The following is a 21,422-nucleotide window of genomic DNA, read 5'->3' as shown; positions in this document are numbered from 1 at the left end:
AATAAATTTCCTTGCCTAAAGGCACCCAGGTCAGTCTGCGGTCTCACAAGAGCTATGTATGCACATAGGTAAAAAGGATTTGCCATTTTAATGTTTCATAATCTACCATTTAAACATACGTTTACCAAAGCCTCTACAAGCACAACATCTTATTTTAGCTGGAGAATATTAAGCATACAATGTCAGGTTTATACATAACTTCTGCTTGACTGCAAAAAATATCAAAACAAGAGTGAGTCCCTGTCTGTAACGGGGTGAACAGTGGTCTCCTGTTTTTACAACCCAGATTTGACAGTCGGGAAAATCCATCTCCCATTGAAACAAGACACTTGCCCATTGATTTAACTGTAACAACATTTAATTCCAGGTGACTATTGGCAAGACATTTTATGCACAGATACTGCAAACCATATTTCATTAATAATGATACTCAACCATTGGAAATCCTTAAAGAGAGAATCGGAAGGACCAGACCAAATGCTCACTGAAGTTAACGAACAGATGAAGTGAGCTCTGGATCATGCCTTGCTTACAAAGCACCATCTTTTTCAGAGCTAGCAAATAGAGAAGACTCTGGGGAGACCTTATTGTGGCCTTTCACTACTTCAAAGTGGTCTGTAAGAAAGATGGGGAGAGACTTTTTAGCAGGGCCTGTTGTGATCGGATGCGGGGTGACAGTTTTAAACTAAGAGAGGGGAGATTCAGGCTGGAGGTGAGGAAAGAATTCTTTACAAGGGTGGTAAAACACTGGCACAGGTTGCCCAGAGAGGTGGTGGATGTGTCATCCCTGGAGACATTCAAGGCCAGGCTAGATGTGGTTCTGAGTAATGTGATCTAGTTGAAGATGTCCCTGCTCATTGCAAGCGGGTTGGACTGGATGAGCTTCGAGGGTCCCTTCCAACCCAAACTATTCTATGATTTTATAACCATCAGACTAGTGTGAGAGGAATGTAGATATAATCAGAACTGTGAAAACCTGTGCTATGAAAGTCACAACCCCCTCCACCCCCAGTATTTATTTCAAGTAAAATAACTTCTTTTGCTCACACCAATATCTATCTCACAGTCATTTGAAGAGCAAATAAACATACCCAAGACCAACTTTTAAATTAACTTACATAACACACCTCCAAAAAACGATTAATTATTCTTGAAAGGACAGTTAAGAACAGCAACAAAAGAAAGACCTGGATTATTGCAACTGTGCACATCAGGTGTGCTGCAGAAAGCATTACATAACTCCAGAAGTAGGAAAATACTGAAGTTTAGCTTACTAATTAGTTTACTAGATATACAGTTTTAGTTTGCAGTGCGTGGATGGCTTATTATCTGTTTGTACATCATAGTTTTCACTATTCACGATGGAAGAATGCTGACAGCTTCACTCTTTTATTGCTTGCAAAAGGCATTCAGTCTCCAAAAACAGTTTTGGCTTTACTGATTGGTTGCTTTCTTGTGCAATTTATTTTATATTTTATAATAAGTTTCCATGGAAAAGGATATTTTGGAATACACAATTAGAACAATTAACAACTAAAATTATTAAAATTAAAACATGGTGTAATGCCATTCAAAAATCTGCAGGACATTTTTGGCATAACTTTCTCATATTGTGTAACTAAACATAAAACTAAGTGTCAGAAGCAGCTGCAACCCCTAGCACAACAGAGGAGGAGGGAAAGACTCTACCAAGTAGAAAAGTAGCTTAACATGTGCCTTCTCTGTTCTCTTCAGGAAGTTTAGCATAGACTTACAGCAGAAATTACTGAAATACAGACAACAAATGGTGGTGGGGGGACAAGCTTGTATTTCTCATTTAATTAACAGATTTTCATTTTGTGTTTTTATATAATAAATTCTAGCTTACATCAAGTACATTATCACTGTTTTGGACAGCCCATTAATTTTAACATTTACCCTCAATCTGTAACTACCCACCCAAAATCTACACTTTCAGTAATAAAAGAAAATTATTACTGTCCTAAAAAATAAGCAATGTTTAATTGCTCCTAAAGTTAAAGTTCAAGCCATTGAACTGGCAGAAGTCCCCAGATAAGCTCTGAGAATCAAAGTCTGCTGAAAAAGATTTTTATAGGATTAATTTCTGCTTCTGGAGAAGATAACATATTTTCAACTTTAGCCCATGTAGTTAATTTTGATGTTTGATTAAAATAAATAAAAAAAAAAATAAGCTGGGAATCAGAAAATCAAATATACTACCCATAATTTATGAATAAAAACTAAGTTTGAAAGACTAGGTCTATTATCTCTGCAATCTTGAAAGACTGGCTTGACCAGGAACAATAGATCAGTTGAAAAACTGAGACAAAGGTAATGCTTTGTCTCATATGAAAAAATTTGCTGTAACACACTTATTTTTTCTTTATGTATTTGGAAGTTCTAAGGTAGTTTTATTCTGCTAAGGTTTATTTTTTTATGAGAACAAATCTTAAACAGTACTCTGTGTTCATTCATAAATTAATTCTACCAATTTGCATCCAAATGAAGTAATGACAAATAAAAGCATAAAAAGCACAATTCTTTACTTTATAACCAGAAAAAAATTAAATGTATATACAGAAATATAAAGTGTAAAAATGTAAAATTAAAATGTAATTACTGTGATGTATAGTAAGCTGTGCTGTTATTAAATAGGAGACAGCAGCTTAACTTCCAAAGATAACAAGAACATTGCCGAACAGTCACAATCAACTTCCTTCAAATAAGTAATTACTTGTAGCTTCTGTAGCTTTTTAAGCAGTATAATAGCAAAAACAAGAGTAAAGCCAATTATAAAAATCACTGAAGACATGAACCAACCCAACTTGGAAAAAAAATCAAACACTTTCTTTAAAAAATGGGTAAGTTGGCAAATGGGTAACATTTACTTTCCATCTGTTCCTGAGGTTTTTCCACAAGTAATACTGTCTACCTCATCTTTCTGCAACTCCTTTATGTTGCCACCCAATGCTCTCCTTCCCACAGCATGCCCTCGCCCTGCACCTTGCCTCTGTTTATCTACCTTATCAGGTCAGGAAGAAATTTGGGCAAAAAAGTCTTCCTCTTGTCACCTCTATCTCTGGGAACCAAACCCATTAAGATATTTCTGACCCCTGCTCCTGCTATTTTAACTGTCTGTTGTGCAGGAAGGAACTGATAAAAATAGGATTACAATGCCCTTACAGATGAACTAGCAGGAGGCTTGATTGTGATTGATGCCTAAATAAATATACAATAACAGGACCTACATTTCAACACTGCTTTTGATAGAAAGCAAGAAGTAGTGTTGGTTTTCACCACCTGGACTGCAGGACTCTTTTCTCAAATACCTGGGAAGTGCATTTGATTGAAGATTGTATCTTCTATTTGTAGTCTTTTTAAATAAAGAACAGGAGGTGGTTAATAATAGGTAAGAATGAATATTAGTATTATTTTAAGAGGTACAAAGGTGCATTTCTTCCCACAGGTGCTTACGTATGGCCCAACCCCAAGCTCAGACAAGGTTCTGAAGTCCAAATATCTTCCCCACAGATACTCAGCACCAAGGTGGGTCTGTTGGAAAAATAAGCAGCATCCTAACAGCTCTGGGGAAGACAAAGGGGCTGTACTTGAAGTCTGGGGTGGGGAGAGGAGGGCTGCGATTGCCTAGATCTTTGACAGCTCATCACTTCCTTAGGAGAACTTGTTCTCAGCTGGCATTTGGGTACAGATGTAGTCTATGGAGTGGTTTCAAGAGTAAAGGCACATTAGCCAGCTCATTGCTGGGTTTGGATAGCAGCAAGAGAAAACAGTATTTGCAGCAAATAATTTCAGATGGTTTTCCATGACTCCATTGTACTGCAGTACAGACTGAAGTCTGACTGCATTCTTTTAATCCTTCTCAATAAAGTAATTATTAATGAGTGATGCATTTACTATCCCAGATGGGAATTTCCGGAAGTAAACTCAGTGCAGTTTTTATTAACATTTCTCCTTTTGGAGAAGAGGGATTCAAGTGTCCTGAAATCACACATCAGCTCCCACTTCAAGTAACACAGCTATCTATTCCACTTCAACAGTATCTCAAATACGCCCCTTCTTATCCTGCAGAAAATAAGACACCTACTTCGCTTTCCAGTGTAGTGATCCAGCAAAGTACTTAAGCACACAAACTTCCCAGCAGGCAAACAGTCCCGCTGGCTCCTTTGAAATCACTCAGGAAAGTAAGTCTACATCTGCTCACTACCTTGGTGCTGGATCATCTTGCTAAAAATAAATTCATGGTAATACTTGACACTTCCACAGTGCTTCACGGGCTGAAGCTACTGTTCACATGGCAAGCAGTGAAGAAACCATATTACCAGCCTCATTTTACAGGTGAAAGAATTAAGGCAAAGAAACCAGTTACTTACTGCTCCCTGTATACTGAGACAGTGTCAGAGCCGGAACTCCCCTTCCCTGTTCCCTCACCCACATGCTCCATCCCTCTGGCATCCAGGTGGCTAACTGAAAGCACAGTCAGTATATGCAGCAGCTGCCTAGCAGTCTGCAGGTCTGCAAACTTTAAAAACTCAGTTCTACAGTCTGCAGCAATTAATGCAGATCAAATACTATAATTAAAGTGATACATTCCAGCACTGTATCATTCAGGAAACAGAAGGATCAGATCTCCTTGAAGATACATATACTTTTACTTGCACAGTAACTTCCTCTTAATTTTGAAGGCATTTCTGACACACATGCAACCAGCTCTCATGAAATAGACACCTTTCTAGAGCACTCACTCTCCTCTACACCAAGAACCCACAAGCCAAAAGTTCACCTCCTCAAGAAACCATTGCATGTACTGTATCTCCCTCTTGCCCACTTCTCTTTCCAAAATATAGCTGAATTAAGATTATTATACGTAATTATTATACGTAAAAACGTACATGAGTAAGCCCAAATCAAATAGCTTTGTAATGAGAGGGTGCAGCAACTTAATGGAGTTCTCCTCGAGAGCTCAGCACACTAAGACAATAACACCAGCTTAGTAACACTGAAACCCTAACATGGCCACTTTCCATTACCTGCTTTATAGAGAGAGCACTTTAGTTCAAACGGGACATCCTTATGTTTACACAAGCACAAGGATGTATACCAAGCCTGTCGCTTCATCTCTCACTATTTATTACTAGTAGATCTTACTAGTTCTGTTCTGAAGTTGTCATTCATCAAGGCAGTAAATCCCACTTTAGGGTACCTAGCACTAGAACAAAACTTGATCCAACCCCCAAACCAAAGCATGGCAGCAAGAAAATACAAAGCATCTACCCACTATCAATTTGGTCAGTTCAAAATCTGGAGCACAAGTGCAGGAGTAACCCAGACCCTCCTTCAGGCAGCACACACTCCCTGTTTTATGCTCCAGGGAATGAATCAGAAAGCCAGCTGACTTGGAGACTCCAAGTCTGTGTGAACAGGCAACACAGACCCTGTATTGTGGAACTGAGACTAAGCTACCTCCCAGCTGCCTTGCTCTTCCCCAGTTTCAGTGGGATTTAAATGCTTGCAGGGTGACATCCAAATCACTGTGTTTAAAGTCATTTAATACAGCATCTCAGTGCTTAATGTCACTGAGGAAGTTGCCCTCTTAGGAGGGAGAAGCAAGAAATCCTAGCCCAGAGCAGTCAGCGATGCAGGAGCACCACACACAAGTGATTTCTTCATTAAGACCTCAGAACACCCCAGCCCTAACCAACCAAAAGAGCAGCCAACAAGTCCTTTGGTTTTATGATACTATAGCTCTGGATCAGCACAGGTGTAAATCAGAGCTTTGATCCATATTTTAATACTTTTCTTCTCACTGTTATGATGATTCAGTTGTGATTTGAACAGCATGCCATTCCAACCAAGCTATGAGAAATAAACTCTCCACACTATGTTTTATAATGTAAAAATTGATTTTTGCATAGAGCTTGTAAAATCAAGCCAAACGCACCTAAAAGAAACTGAAATTTCCCACGACTGTCCTTATTCAACTGCTGACACACAGCTTGTTATTCCAGTTCATACAGAAGCACATGATTTTTTCCCATTGCAATTTAAGGTATCTGAATGAAATATAAATTCAGCGGGCTACTAACCAAATGATGCATACCCCCAAGCTACACAGCAAGAAAGCACTTAAACGCAGGCTGAATTTAAGCAGACACATAAATCTTACAAATTTCACAAGGGCGAAAGTGTGCACTTAAAATTAAGGCAAGAGTTTACTGTTGCTTTTGCAAACAGGTGAATGATATTTCAAATAAACACACATATACAAACATAAAATTACAAAATAACAAAGCTCTGCCCATGATGACTGCTGACAAACAAGCAACACACAATTCAAAGCTTGAAATATTAAGAAAGGAATTCTCTTTGGAGTGCTTTTGTCTTTAAAACCAGATCCTGGAGAACAGTAAGAAACGTGGTGCTGATCTGCACACCCTGAATTAAGGAATGATACTGAGAATTATCTCCTAGTAAGTCTAAATTCAGCACAGAATAAAATTACAGTGTAATTGGGGTGGGGGTGGAGGAGGTGTAATTGCTTTAAGAAAGGAGAATTACAGCTACTCAGCTGCTTAGATTTCAAAGTGCTCAAAAATCACAGCTCTATTTCATCACATATAATTTTTGTAAATATATTAAACTCAGTCATGTCGGTAGATTAAAATAATATAGTAGACTGTACCAGACCAGACTTCAGCAAAATGTGACACAATCCCTTTCCAAAAACTTAAAACTGGCTTGCCCGTGAGGAATATTGCATAGATGAATAGTGGTTAAAGGGCTATAAACAAACAGTGCAGCAGCACAAGGGAGGTGCTAGTGGCTTGCCACAGGGATTGGTATTAGGATCAGTTTTGTTTAACATCTTTATTAATGATCTGGAAGAACGGGTAAACAGTACTTTAATTAAATTCACAGATTTCAATATAGTGAGAGGTGTTATAAACATGACAGTGGGGAAAGAAATTATGCAAAAGGAGGTTAGGAACACTGAGAGAATAAAACAGCATTCCTTCTGAAAAAATACAGGCTAAAATATCTGAGGAGAATTAAAACATGTAAATAATCAGTGAGAGGAAGAAATCCAAAGCCCGTTAGGCTAATACAAAAGACCCAGGGGAAGCAGCTGACAGCAAATTATGTATGAGCTTGCAACATGAATGGGAAAAAGAAGGAAACGATATAAGCTCCACACATGGATATATTGCAAGACATCAAAACACAGCACGACACATGACTGGACTTTCTGCAGAAGCCATGAAATACATGGTTGCCAAACTACATCAGTATTTCAACTAGCCAATATACACTCAACATACAGGATGTTAGTGACATCCATGCAGAATAGTGGGGTTTGGTTTGAACCTCTATAAAAAATAAAACAACCAAACCCAACCCAACCCAAAACTAGGCAACCAACCAGCCAAAACCCAATACCCAGGAACACAGAAGAACCTCGCCAGAAATAAGAAATAGCAAAGAAAAATCTGTGGGGATTACAAACACTGAATATATACTGTAATTGACACAGGGCCTGAAAAGTACAAGAACATAAATGTCACAAAAGGTACAAGAAGCCTTCAGGCTCATCTCGTGAAACATGGTACAATTTGGATTTCTAAAAAATTGAACATAGGAAAAATATACACAGAATATTAGTTACCATTAGCAGAATGACTTAATAGGTCTTTTCCATCTGTAACTTCAATGATTCCATAAGAGACAATAAGCAGAGAGACAATCTTCTGCAAAATTGAATCACGAGAAATCAACTGGAGATTGAAAATTAAATCACAGTATTTTCTTCTTTGTAAGCATTAGCATTAATCACATGCAAAAGTAAAATATTAGTTAATATGATTCTCTCTGCCTTCCAGACTCTGGTCAAAATGAATCAATGCAGGAAGAGTGATTTCTCTGATAACTGGGGAAATGATAAGGAAGGAGGAAACAATACAAAAGAAGAAGAAAAAAACCCAACCCAGTAGAAATAGCTCGTGAAAATAAAATTACCAAAAGAGGCCTAGAGAAAACCACTTGAGGGCCTAATTCTTCTGAATTCCTAACATGAAGATTATATGTAAAACTTCAGCGTGGTGGCTTTGAAACAGCACTATCTGAAGATGGCTAGAATTGGAAAGAAAATCACCTTGGACAGTGCAAACTATTACTAATTTAAGTGGCTGTTATTACTAGTCTGCAAACCTCTGAAAAATGGCTTTACTATACTGCACCTTCATATGGTTAGCCCTCTGGAACAGCTCAGGTTTGCTGCAGGAAAAAGGTGGTAACTCAGCATCCCATCTTTTCCTCAAGCCACACAACAAAGTGCAGGCACAATGAGTTTGGGAAGCCCTCTTCCTTAGGCACAAAGCCTTTCATATGAGTGGCTAAAGGATGGTAGAAAGGGATCAGTTCTCAGCATAGCCAACAAGAACTCAGGTGAGGACTTCACTAGAAGTCAAGACTAGGCCAGTTTTGCCAAGGCTGGGAATTTAAGCTTGTGCCCTGAAGAAACTCAAGTGTGTGCTGTGGGAATACAGAAAAAACAAGGCATGAACACAGCGAGAGGCAAGCACAGCAGTTGAGACCAACCCTGCTGCCTCAGGACCAGGTTTTTTTCCCAGACAAAAGCCTAAGTTCTTTAGCTCAGTGACAGTCTTTAGTGAGCTGGCGAAGAAATACATAATCAACATAATGAAAACTTAACAAAAAAGAAATAAAACCAAAGGAACTGTATAGAAAAAATAACTAGGGATCTGGTTTATGTCTTCTGATAAATTTTAAAAATAGATACCTTCCTCCTACAGGGAGGAAATTCCGTATTTAATTAGAAGCATAAATCATTCCGCTTTTATAGTAAGTAATATCTTCTACAATGAAGCTACATTAGATTCTCACTACATATGCTGTTTATTGTTCAAATTTTATGGTAAGTTCTAATAATAGAAGTGTTACAGTTTGGGGTTTTTTGTCTATATTCCACCAACTCTTAGATTACTTTTTTACACATACATCAGCAGAAATCTGCCTGGCTTTCTACCTACTGCAGAAAAATTTACTCTTAACTGACCCTTTAAAAATTATGGGGATAGATTTATCTTTAGAACTCTATATAAAATAGTTTAAAACAGCCCTGTGATCAAACCTCAAGTTTTAATACTTGCATTTAAAAGTAGAGCAGGTTCTTCTCATCCAAGACACACCTAGCAAGTGGTTCTGCTGTGACAGGATCCATCCTGCAGCTCCAGTGCAGCCACAAATGTCACTAACTTAAGCCATTTTCTATCGGACTGCAATTATTTTCCTTTCTATTTTCCCTATCTTAGAGCAACACAATCAAGACATAAACACAATGAAAGTGCAGCAAACACATCACTGATTTCATTGCCATTTAAGACCACCCTAGCAAGCTCTGTGCCATGGACTGATGAGGAAAGAACATTAAGCACTTGCAACAGAACATCCAAGTAGACCTGTTTTGCAGCCTGATTAATAGAAACAACCTCCAAGGACTAATCACAAGTCGAGCCCTGTTTTGTAGATTAATAGAACAAACACACAAGAGAAGGGAAGGTTACAGGACTGGAATATAAATAAGAGAAGGTGTACACTCTAGGTAGTTTGACTGCTAGTAATTATCAGCTACAGGCACATCCTTACAGTGAAGTCTCACTGCTCTGCGTCAAAGCAGCTCACACTTCCAGAGGGACAATCCGCCTCTGCATCTCTGAATATTTTATTTGCATTTTAGCTCCAAGATTTATGAAACAAACCCAAAATCCTCTCAAACAAAGCACACTTTCATCTCACACTTTAAGTATACAACTGAAATTCCAGCTGATATTACAGAATTTGCAGGAAATAAGACTTTTCAGCTATATATATACGGATCAACAAAAACAGTATTGACATATAATGAATGTAACTCAAAACATTCCTGCCACTGCAATATGGTAGCAGATGCCAAGACCCAGCAGAGATCCCAAATATCCCATCTGACCCTGCAAGGAAGTGTGCTGCTCCTGCAGTGCCATCCTGGCCAGAGGATTTTGCTGGCCCTGGCAGGACGCCACTGTATGAGGAAAAGGTACTCAGCCAGGTAAAAGTCCCACAGATAAATGCCTTTGAAACAAACTGCAAGATAAAGAACATTTTTTTCACTACCCGTAATTTTGCGACAGATTAACAACAGTTAGAAGTTATGCGTGACCTATGTGCAGTATCTACATAAACACCATATGGAAAAATACGGACTTTTTCATGGCTCTGAGGAAAACTACTTCTCTGCTTTTGAAAGTACCCAGTCTGAGTGGCTACATCAAACTGTAGTGAAGATAATGGCAACATGGAATGCTTCATCTGTGCCTGCTTCAGAGTTCAAGAACAACTGCAGGTACCACTCGTAGCCAGTGCTCCCTTAAAACACATGCTATCTGCTATCCAAAATCCTGAGTGAACTAAAAAAGTTCTTCTAACTTCAGGAAGGGTCGATTTTGGTATCTCTTTAGCTACAGAGAGAGTAAACAGTGTTTTCAGAGTGATTTCTACTTGACTTATTTTCACATTTTCTAAGCTTCCCCAAAAGCTGTCTCTCTTCCTCTGCCATACGCACAAGGTCATAAGCAATGTCATTCTTGAACTTTATAAATCTAGGGATATATAAACAAGGATCATCAGGTTAGGCAATGGAAGACATTCTTCCTTAAAATGGTACTTTCTAGGTTTCTCAACAAATAACAAACCTGATTTGTATTCACAAACAGAAGAGGGAGAGAAACTTACTAAGAACTGAAAAACAATTTCAGGTACTCATAACCCTGGAGATGAAAGTGTATTGGGGCATCCCATATTAAAAGCAGGAACACGTTAGGACTACCGCTTTCAGACTAGCACTGAGTTTGCTTTTCTTCTCCCATTTTTCTGCAATGCAGGACATAGAAATGTCCCAAGCAGCCCAGATGGAACACCAAGAGAGGTGTTAAAGAGAACACCTTTCTAACAGTTTCTTTTTATTACATTCCCAGTTTTGGAAACTAGATGTGTTAAAATCTGTGCCAGGAAGGGGAGACCAAAAGACTCACCCTTCCTTCTTACATAAAACTTTCGTATATAAAGATTGAGGCAATACACAATCCTTAAGCCTATTTCCAGGGTACAAACCCATTAACCTTAATCAAGAAAGCAATACAGTCAGCAGCTGCAAACATCAGCTTTTGTCATAACACACAGCGATTCACATTTGTACACAAATAAACTGGTAGTTTGAAGAACCAGACCACACAACTTCGTCAGTCCTACCCATCCAGCAAATGCTTCTGAAGCATGAAAACAGAAGGCAAGAGATCTCCAGAAGCAGAGGACAGACAGGTTGGCAGATCTGTGGGTACAAAACTCCAGTACTTACTAAATTACTTGTAAAATAAACACAACAACATGTTTATTAGATTATTTCAAATCATCATGAGCTCATTTTCTAGGAAGCATAATTTCTTTTGTCAAAGTGGCCATAGGCAGAGGGTTTCCAAGCATGACATGCATGTCAGTAAGTAAGGAAAACAGCTAAGCATATATATTAAAGGATACTGTGTTTAGTGTTTACCTAAAACACCAAAGAGGAGAAACACAGAACAGTTACTAGGTAATAACTCCCATTATCTACTCTCAGGTACACTGCACATGCAGGCTACAAAATGATGACCCTGTCTGTGCAAAATTAACTGAGGAGGTAGCAAGGCATTGCAGCTTGTGAGGCCTTCTGTACTTAAAGGTTTATGAAACTCAGACACGTCTACGAATGCACAATGATAAGTTGTTGGTATCTTTCTGCCTGTAAACCACTGCTTAAGCCATCTCTCTGCGTGCACGTATAGAGACATAGGTGTCAGCCATATTAAAATTTTGATATTTAACTAGTAGAGCCAGCATTAGAATGTCAGCAACTCATACTTCAGATGCACACAAACCACAACATAGATTAGCACCTAAACATTTTAGAAGTGGTTATAAACACCCAGAGGTGTCATTGATTTTCCAACTGAATCCGTAAGCATTGACCACTTCTGAAATAAGGTGCCAGATCTATTCTACTGAATGCATTCTCATGAAAACCTGATGAATGTAGCTGTCACTCCTGACCTTTATGTCTATGCTGAGATTCACTATCAGTGCTCTCTTACTTGAAGTGCTTGTGCAATTTCTGCTTTATTTTGTAGCCTCTGTGAATTACTTTAAGTATTTTACACACGTCAGGGTAAAGTTAGCACTCTGATCAATAAGCATTAGATAAATATGACCCAAATCATCTTGAAGACAGTAATGAGAAATCGTATCCTTCACAGGGAGGTTACAAAATCTAATCACTTGCTACCTGACTTTTTGTATTAAAAATAAATAGTTTTTCAACCATTTCTCTTCCATTTCTATCTCTATCACCACCATATCATATGAGCTTTATCATCAGCTTTACCTGAAGCAATGTAAATTCTTCCAATTCCTGTCCTGTTTGTCCTGAATAGATGCATTATGAAGCAAGCCACCTACAGACTACACCTATTCCACACACCTGACACTACACAGAACGAGACATACCTTCTCCCCTGTCTTCCCCCTGAATTTCTCATTTGTTCCACCAATTCTTGTAAAGAAACTTGAAAGTATCCCTATTTTTCTGATTATAACTTAATTGGATGTAGCTGGTAATTATGTATTTAATTAAAGCTTATTACGAATCTCACTGAGTCATTGAAACTGCCATGTCTCAAACATGACATTCAGGTACCTTGTTGAAGTGGGCGGTTGGCAAGTGCACTGCGAAGGTATCAGCCCACATAGTCTCTTCTCATTCAGGGTCACAGCTTCTGAGTTAAGACATTATCCACACATCTAATGCTTTTAAACCAGCAGCACAGCTGATGACTCCCCAGCAAATGCACTGATGTGTTGTTTAGATCTAGATATCCCACTAGAAACATACACACATTCATACACATTGGGCTGGATGGGCCTTGTTCTTCTAGTGATACACGTAGTCCATCTACCCCTACAGCGAAGTCTTGGTCTCCCACTTAGTTCCTTGCTGGGGTCCTACGGGAGCACCCAGATGCTCCCTAATTCTTGCTTAGGATATATAGGCAACAAAGGAAAGAAAGTAATGGGGCTTGAAGAGCACCAATACAAAATCTCTTCTGGTATCAGCTTGTCAAAGCGCAAACCCCTCTCTTACTGCTCCATTCCCCTATTGTGAAAGTGGCTGTTCTCAAATGAAGTAATTTTCAACTAATCTTAACAGCATGGTACTTTCAGTTTTGTGTTTTCTTCCCTTCTGCACTAGATGACCACAAAGAGGTATGGTGCACATAGAGATAGAAGAAAATGGATAAGTAGGAGTCCTGAACTGTGGAAGCTGCACAGAAGGATTTAATCAAGAAAGCATCAACACACAGCGCTGAGCCAAATCCTGTAAGGAACAGCATATCTCCACATTTGTGTTAACTCTCACCATCCCTCCTCTTTCCTCAGCTCCCATTTTTTCAGGGGGTTCAGACCTTACCCCAAGATGAAGTCTGCTGCAGCAGACCTAAAAATTCCAGGAGTTTTGTAGTATTCAAGTTAATCCCCACTCTTCCAGTACTAAGCACTCTGTTATTCCAGTGCTCTGCACAAGGAAATCAAACTTCTTGTTTCTGGACAGCTAGCAAGTGAAAAACACAAAAGCAAAACACAACTGCCAGTACAAGCACAACTGGCGGGTTTATTAATGCGCAACTTGTATATCAAAATGACCTTGCTGCTGAGCAACTCACACTTCAACAGGCGACCACAAGAAATAGTTAGCCCCTTAACAGCACAGCTCATGATTATTCTGCCTACTGGAGTTTTCGCTGAATTCTAGGAAAATGGAGCAGGAATTAAAGACGCCAAGCAGATTCCTACCATCACCTGTTTGGTACTGCTCTGAAGGAATTCAAATCCCTATTTCCAAACTAGAAGAGATTTAAAAGAGTTAGGAGAGCCACTGTTTTATGTCTGTTTTAACTGGCTAGACTTCCACCCACAAATAGACACAAACACAGTCTGTGTGTTACATTAGTCATGAATACTCTGAAGGTTAAGAGGCTTCATGATCTGACCCAGTGCCTGGATGCAGAGCTTTCCAAAGAATTAGCTAGAACAGGTTAGCATCATAGTATTAAAAATTACTTATGAGATATTACATTTAAAATTACAGCATTCCACTACTGATTAAAAAAAAAAAAAAAAAAGGAGAGAAAAAGAATGCTTTTAAAAGTTAACAGGATTTTGTTTATTTTTTTTTTTTTTTACTTAGAACTGAATCTGATATCAAGAAGACTGAGAAAAAATCAGTGACACTCCCAACAAGGCAAAAATGTAAATAAACCACTGCAATTCTAGACCAGGGGGAATACATTCTTTGATCCTAAAATGAGAGACCCCAAGGAATAGTGCCAAGAAAAATGAAACAGAAGCCTGCACCTTTAAACACAATCATGCTGCAGTGGTGGTGTGTTTGTTTAACACACAGACAGAAGACTTCAGCCTTTGCCAATTCCTTTCTCAGTTGGCTGATGTCTACTGCATAAATGCCAGAACTGCTGAAAAACCGGTACAACACCAACAGTCTTGTCCAGCCTCCCCCTGGTTTCCTCACTACTAAATAGTAATGAAGAACTTTATTGCTCAGTAGTCCAATTTCTATTCCTCCCTTTTTCAGGCGCAAGCTAATTGCCAACTAAGACTATGAAAATAAAAGAAATTAGATCCATTCCAACCCATCAGTATATCTGAATCCCATCGTGTGAGTTGACAATTGGTTTTCCAGTCCTCACGCTCAATATCTGCTGTTAATTTGCTTACTACTTCAAGAACTTGAAGATTGCCAGCAAAATCCATGATGTATTACAAAACTTACAATTGAAAAGCAAAAAAATCAAGATCTGACACTTTTCTGACAGGATAAACGCAAATCTGTAAACATTGATGGGTACAAGGGAGAGCTACTAACTTGGAGCTACTTGTATTAAAAAGTCATTGCAAATGAAGCAGAGAAGGAAAGAGTGTTAGAAATAATTTCAAACTGATGCAAACCCCCAGAATTTACAAGGAGCTAAAAAGGGAATAACAAAAACTGCACTAAACAGTGTCCTTAAAGGAGATGGCTGAACCTGTCCTCACTTTCTTAAGGCTGCATTATCTATGCCAATTAAAATTTTGCTTCTGAAAAAGAGTTGGGGCACTTCCTGGAGTTACTAAAAAAAGCAAATGAAAGTCTTGGCTTTGCAGAGGTGAGCGACAGTGAGCCGTTTGTTCTTGACCTCTGTATCACCCTACAGATCAAATTCCTGGACACAGGAAAAACCTGCTAGTATTCATTAAAAGCAACTGGGAGGCCAGCTTTGTGCTTCTGTCCTTGAGCCTGAACAAGTTACAACTCGACAAACGTGCAGGATATTGCTCAACAATGTTGCTGTTCCTGTCGGAAGGGAAGAGCTTTATTCCCAGCCTCATTCAGGATGAATTGATTTTCATCACAATGATGCAAATCGCAGATTTCAGTAATTATTTAAATAGTCGATTTTAATCTTTTACATTTGTGCTTTTCAGTTATTTCCATAATGCTGATTCCGTTAACCACTAAAATGTATTGATTTATATTGAATTAGCTTTTATATTAAACATTTTCTTCCCTCAAAAAGATTCCTCTCTCTATAGTTTTCTAAACACATATATATGCTGAGAGCTGGGATCTTCAGTTTTACTTTTCATTCTGCTTGCTATGGGTGGATTTTGCCCATTTATTAATACCTAAAAATAATGTAAATGATTGCTTTATTGTATTATTTTTTGCTTATGGCTTGTGTCTTTTTGTGGCATTTTTATGGAGAACAGGATTTAAATTCCGTAAATAAGCCTACTGCCTCAATATTAATGAAATTAACCCCCCTTAATTTCTACACACACAAAATGAAGTTTATCAGAATACTTTTTCATTTTAACTATTTTTGTCTTTCAAACCAACCAAAAAAAAGTTACCTGTAGAGCTGAACAGCAGAACAAAACGAAACAGGGAAAAATTATTCTCCCTGAACAATTGTTTCTGTCAAAACGCAGTTTAAACGAATTCTGGCTCCATTTAACTACAGTTCTCTGGTGGTTTGAACACTTTTAAAGCTTCATTAGAAAACAGGCATTGCTAGAATCTTTGTATTCAAACGTCTGTAGCATACTTGAGTAAATTCAGTCCTTAGCATGGATGAACAATTCCAAATATAATTTAAAAAAACACACGTATCTTAAAATAACACTTGAATTTAAATAAAACTTATACATATTCAGCAACCGAAGCTGCAGTAAAAACAGACTGTCTCTCCTTACCCTTTTACAGACACATCAGTATGAGTTATGCTTATGTATACTTCACAAAGGGAGTACTGAGATTTAAAAATTCATATATCCATTACTGTCTGTATTTTTTGTCCTGTTCAGTAAGTGGCCTCAATCTCAAATTTCCAAAGTGGAAGATGTTTCCATTGGAATCTAAAAGAGATTTGACTGCATAAGCTATTAATAATTTCCCTACTAAACAAGCCAGATTCAGAGGACAAAGTTAGAAGGAAGGAGGGAAATGTTTTTGCGGATTGTTATCTAGAGACCAAATGTAAAACCTTCAGCCATTTTGCTCCTTCAAGGTACATCAAAAATCTCCTATTTAGGGTGTGAAAATGTCAAGTTACATTCTCCAGCTCTGAAAATGAGCTGAGCTCCCAATGTGATTCATGTCCCACTCTTGCTCTTTTCTGTTTTAGGGTCTGATACTCTCGTTTTCAACTTCCCTCCAGCTAATGCCATTTAATGCTCTCAGAACCATCAGGCTAAATTCAAATTTTCTGCTCCTCAGAGGCTGTTGATATGCACCACCACACATTCCAATTGCAAATACACATGAATGCTCCCGTGTATTGCAAGTTATTTTCCACATACACATTCTACCAAATTGTAAGTTAGGAGGCACTACTTGAATTCTCTTAGGTCTTTAGAAAGCTTTCAGATGTACCACGAGTAATAACACGTAATTAATATGGACTGATATTTCTTTTCTGTAGTTACACTGAGTTGGCAATTTACATTTTCCAAATAGACAGATGACTTATAGCCAGTTTTCCCACTATTCTGGCAATTACTTCTTAGAAATCCCTGACAGGCTGAAACCTCCAGAATCACAGCTGTTATTCTTGGTTTGATCCCTCTTTTTAAATTAAAACCAGTAGCGTTATCAGCAAATGAGATTTTTTTTCCCTCTGGAAATACTTACAAAAATGCACATAAATTGAATATGCCAAGTTATCTCATTTTTAGGGTTGGTGCATCTTCTGGGTTAATGACCAGGGTTCCACTTCTGTGACAGAACTAATTGGGGTAAGGAGGCCATAAATACATACCCCCCTCCCCCCCCCCCCCCCTTCTCTTCCTCTGGGGTAATCTGAAGATTTATAGTAGTAGCATGAGATGTGATGGGAGGGGAAGGAGAAAAAAAATAAATCTAAGAAGTGCTAACAGGCTTCTCTGATGATTCTGTCTCAGTTTCCAGGCACAGAAAGATTTGAAACAGATTTTTCTAGCATCTGATGCGACTTCTCCTTCCTCTCTCTCAAAGACCAACTAAAATGCAGAAACTGTCTGAATTTTCATGTTTTACAGGAAATTACATTTTTGGGGGGAGAAAGAGAGAAAAGAGACTGCATCTCCATGCTCCAACACAGACCAGCTGATCTAAGAAGCTATATTCAAAATGATAGCCTCAAATCTATATCAACAGTTGCTCAAGACATGCTTTGATAACAGTTTCACAGGTGAACACAAACAAAACATCCTTCAAGAGGGAGAAGACTGCACCTGGTTGGAGCTCAGCATGCCTTTCTAGCAATCAAGCTTCATTTCCCATTGATTGCTACTTGCAAAAATCCAGTTATTAATGGATTATAGGGAGGAATAATTAAGATTTGTCTTCCATGACTAGGTCAGAATACACATGCCATCCACTTGTTACGGTTAAAACAACTCAGTCCCTTGATGTGACACCCCATAATATTTCAGAACAAACATTCTAAATCCACACACATAGCTGCAAAATGAAACTTCCAAATGCAGCAGAGACAAAGGGATAACAGACAGCCTACAGGCTACTACAAAAAAACAAAAAACAAAACCAAAAACATTTGAAATGTCTTTTAAGAGATGATTCCTAACCTGAATTAAGATAATCTTTCCCAATTAGCTGATACTGCAGGTTTTAGAGGATGGTTTGAGGTTTTGGGGGTATTTTTTTGTCATTTTTTTAACTAAGCAATGTCAGGCTGATTTAAACTACTAGCTAAAGGCTATGACTTAAATTTAGAGAGCTAGTAGCTTCAGTCACACATGTGAGATAGAAAGCTAGATCACAGTTTTCTAGCCAGTACTTATGTACAAAATACGACCCAAAAAAAGCATTGTCAGAAGCATCACTGTGTGTGGTGTTGTATGCATTGCCAAAGCCTGCAGGCCAAGAAAACAGTCAATAAAGATGAGGTGAAGGGGAAAATTTCTAATATCTGTATAGGTTTCCCCCATCCCTTGGTTAAACACCTGCCATTCTCGCTTCCTTTCCTACTTTCACCTTTAAAACAAGCCTGATGTCAAAAATGTTAAGTTATAAGCTTACAACAAACCCTTCTTATAGACGTGCATAAATTAGCACCTAAGTACTTCAGCTGACAATTGAGAATGCCGAGTAGCATAATAATTATCACCACCAATGAAGTTCAGGTTTCTGGTAGAGCCTGAAAGGACTGTAGCTGGTTTTAGTGTGAGAATTTAGAACAAGTGTTACCCAAGACTCCACACAGAGATATCAGGCACCACAACTGAAGAACACGCAGAAAAAATAAGGAAGTCTCTGTAGTACAAAACTGGTCAGCGCATGCTTGCACAGGGGTGGAATGAGATCAAAACTGGGTCGAATTTTCCTTATCACAACCTTACAAGCAAAAGTAAACAATGCCTAGAACTGATCAGAAATAATGCTTAACTCACCTGCTGCCTCGTACCTTGTGCTGTGTGGGTGTTAAATGCTGCCATACTGATCTATTAGCACAGCAGACATAAATACCTGAACAGTGCACAATAAATATAATGCAGTTTCCCTAATATATACTAAGGTGCTGTTAATCCACAAGCACAGTGTGGATACTGAGTCCACAATTTTTTAAGGGTATTCAGCAGGCAGAATAGAAATAATTGCAATTCCTTTCATCTTATTTCACACACATGGCTAAATAGAGCCTATTTATACGCAAAAAAAAAAAGGGGGGAGGAGCAACTCTTTTAGAGTAGTTTACAGCTTAAATTTGATACTGATCTGTAGGGCAATGCAACAAAGCAGCTTCATGCATTTTCAACAGGAATGATTCCTGCTGTGGGTCAAGTAATAAACAGCAAAGAAAGTTTAAACTGAGACTTACCACGGGGCACCGTATATTCGGAATCCTTTAACTGTTACTTCTGAATCTTGTAAGTAAATACTATTTGTCAGGAGTGACTGAACATTGTCAAAGTCCTCTGGTTTCAATTTGGACACAGAGGGAAAGCGGTAGTAATCTTGTTTAACAAGGTCTGCCATGAATTCCTTATCAAATGTCAGTTCATGATTCCCAGCAATCACTATTTTATATTCATATGGTAGGTTTCCTGAAATAACAAAAAAGAGGACTTAATTAGCACATTTTCCTCCCACTTCAGCATTGCTGGCACAATAAGTAGACAGCTAGCAGTGACAGAATGAAATATCCCAGGTCTACATGTATCTCCATGCCGAGCAGAAGTTATTAATGCTGCTCCTCTTCAGTTGAATGAAACTGTGTTAAAATGTAAAGTAATATCACACAAAGCAATGCCATAAGAAAAAGCATGTACTGAGAGACAAATCAAGCTGGTAGGCACCACACCAGCTCCAAAGGTGTCACAAACCACCACTGCTCCCTGTCTTTCAGCTGAGGACATACTGATTTAGGTTAGCCTAAGATTAGGCAGCTGGTGCTGCTGTTTTTTAAATTATGCCTTTATTTTGATTCGTGTTCAGACGGCATTTATTCCAAACCTAGCCTGTTTTCCAAAGCTTCAATTTCCTTGCAATGATCTTCCACTTCATTACTATTATTCACTTTATAGTAGTATCTCATTTCTGTAAGAAGCACGCATGTAGAAGAAATCATGAAACTCAGATGTGTAAGTGAAACATAAGGTGGGAGAAAGGAAATGTGGCTAATTAATTTACTGTGATGGTTGGAGATAAGAATGCAGGCTTGACCACCCCAATTCAGAGCAACTATTCCTGTTGTTTGGAAGGAAAGAGGAATGGATCAAGCTCATGGAGCCAGATTTTTTGAGTCCAGAGACAGACTTTCAAGCACTCGTTACCAACAGTCAGTGCCAAATCTTCCAAATAAACATACTGGGTGCTGAACTCCCTTAAAAACATGGTCACATACTGTGGTGTCTTCAGAGGTTTGGTTCTTTTACAAAACCTGGCCCGCTGTGACTTGCCAAAAATCACACCTAAGTTTACTTCAAAGATAATTTCTACTGCCTTCACCACAGCCTGATTTCCTAGTCTTATAGTTAGTAATTTATTTTGGTGTTTAATCCTAATTATCATTTAGAAAGGGATGGTTATGGTTTTTTGCTTGGTTTGGTTTTGGTTTTGGTTGTTTTTTCATAAAGGCAGCAAAATATATGTGGAAATGTCTCTGTGGAACACCCTTCTAGTTCTGGTACTCCCAACAGGTGCCCTGAGGAACACAGATGCTACGTATTTCTCATGAACACAGCTCTCCTAAATAGATTTTTCTTTGCTAATTTAAATCTTGTCTTTCAACTTGCAAAACTGTTTGGGTTTGTGTTGGTTTTTTGTTGGTTTTTTTGAAAGTAAGTTTCAAAGCAAAGATGCGAGTATTTACGGTAAGATTAACTTACCCCTAAATAAGACTTAAAGGGAACCAGTCAAACCCCTCTGGTTTTCAATATTTACAGCACAGAAACAGGAATTAAGCAAGATATGTATACAAACACCATCTTTGCAAAATTAGGTAATTCCAGATAGAAAATACAAAAACCTACAAATTCCCCTAAAAAAAAAAAAAAAAAACAAACCCAAAACCAAAACAAAACCAAAAAAAAAAAAAAAAAAACAAACCAACCCCAAAACAGCAACAAACTTCCAAGCAGAAATCTTCACAGGCACCTCACATATGAACAAAATGCAGATCATACATATTCATAACTCTGCAGCGTTGCATTAGAGTAAAAGGTGGGGGAAATGCAACAAATGCTCCTCTGCAGTTTATGCT

The 21,422-nt window shown here is 38.3% G+C and overlaps 1 protein-coding gene across 3 annotated transcripts in view; it reads right to left on the bottom strand.

Moving 5' to 3' along the window:
* MPPED2 (metallophosphoesterase domain containing 2) overlaps nt 1-21,422 on the bottom strand; it is a 111,222-nt gene that overhangs the window by 25,701 nt on the left and 64,099 nt on the right. For all 3 annotated transcript variants that reach the window (XM_065686012.1, XM_065686011.1, XM_065686013.1), the window contains one exon: nt 19,539-19,764. In XM_065686012.1, coding sequence (XP_065542084.1) covers nt 19,539-19,764 — 226 coding nt within the window. The remainder of the gene's footprint in view (nt 1-19,538; nt 19,765-21,422) is intronic.

This window comes from Lathamus discolor, chromosome 6 (assembly GCF_037157495.1).
Source record: "Lathamus discolor isolate bLatDis1 chromosome 6, bLatDis1.hap1, whole genome shotgun sequence".
In the NCBI taxonomy this organism is placed as follows: domain Eukaryota; kingdom Metazoa; phylum Chordata; class Aves; order Psittaciformes; family Psittacidae; genus Lathamus; species Lathamus discolor.
This window is presented reverse-complemented; position numbering and strand designations above follow the sequence as displayed.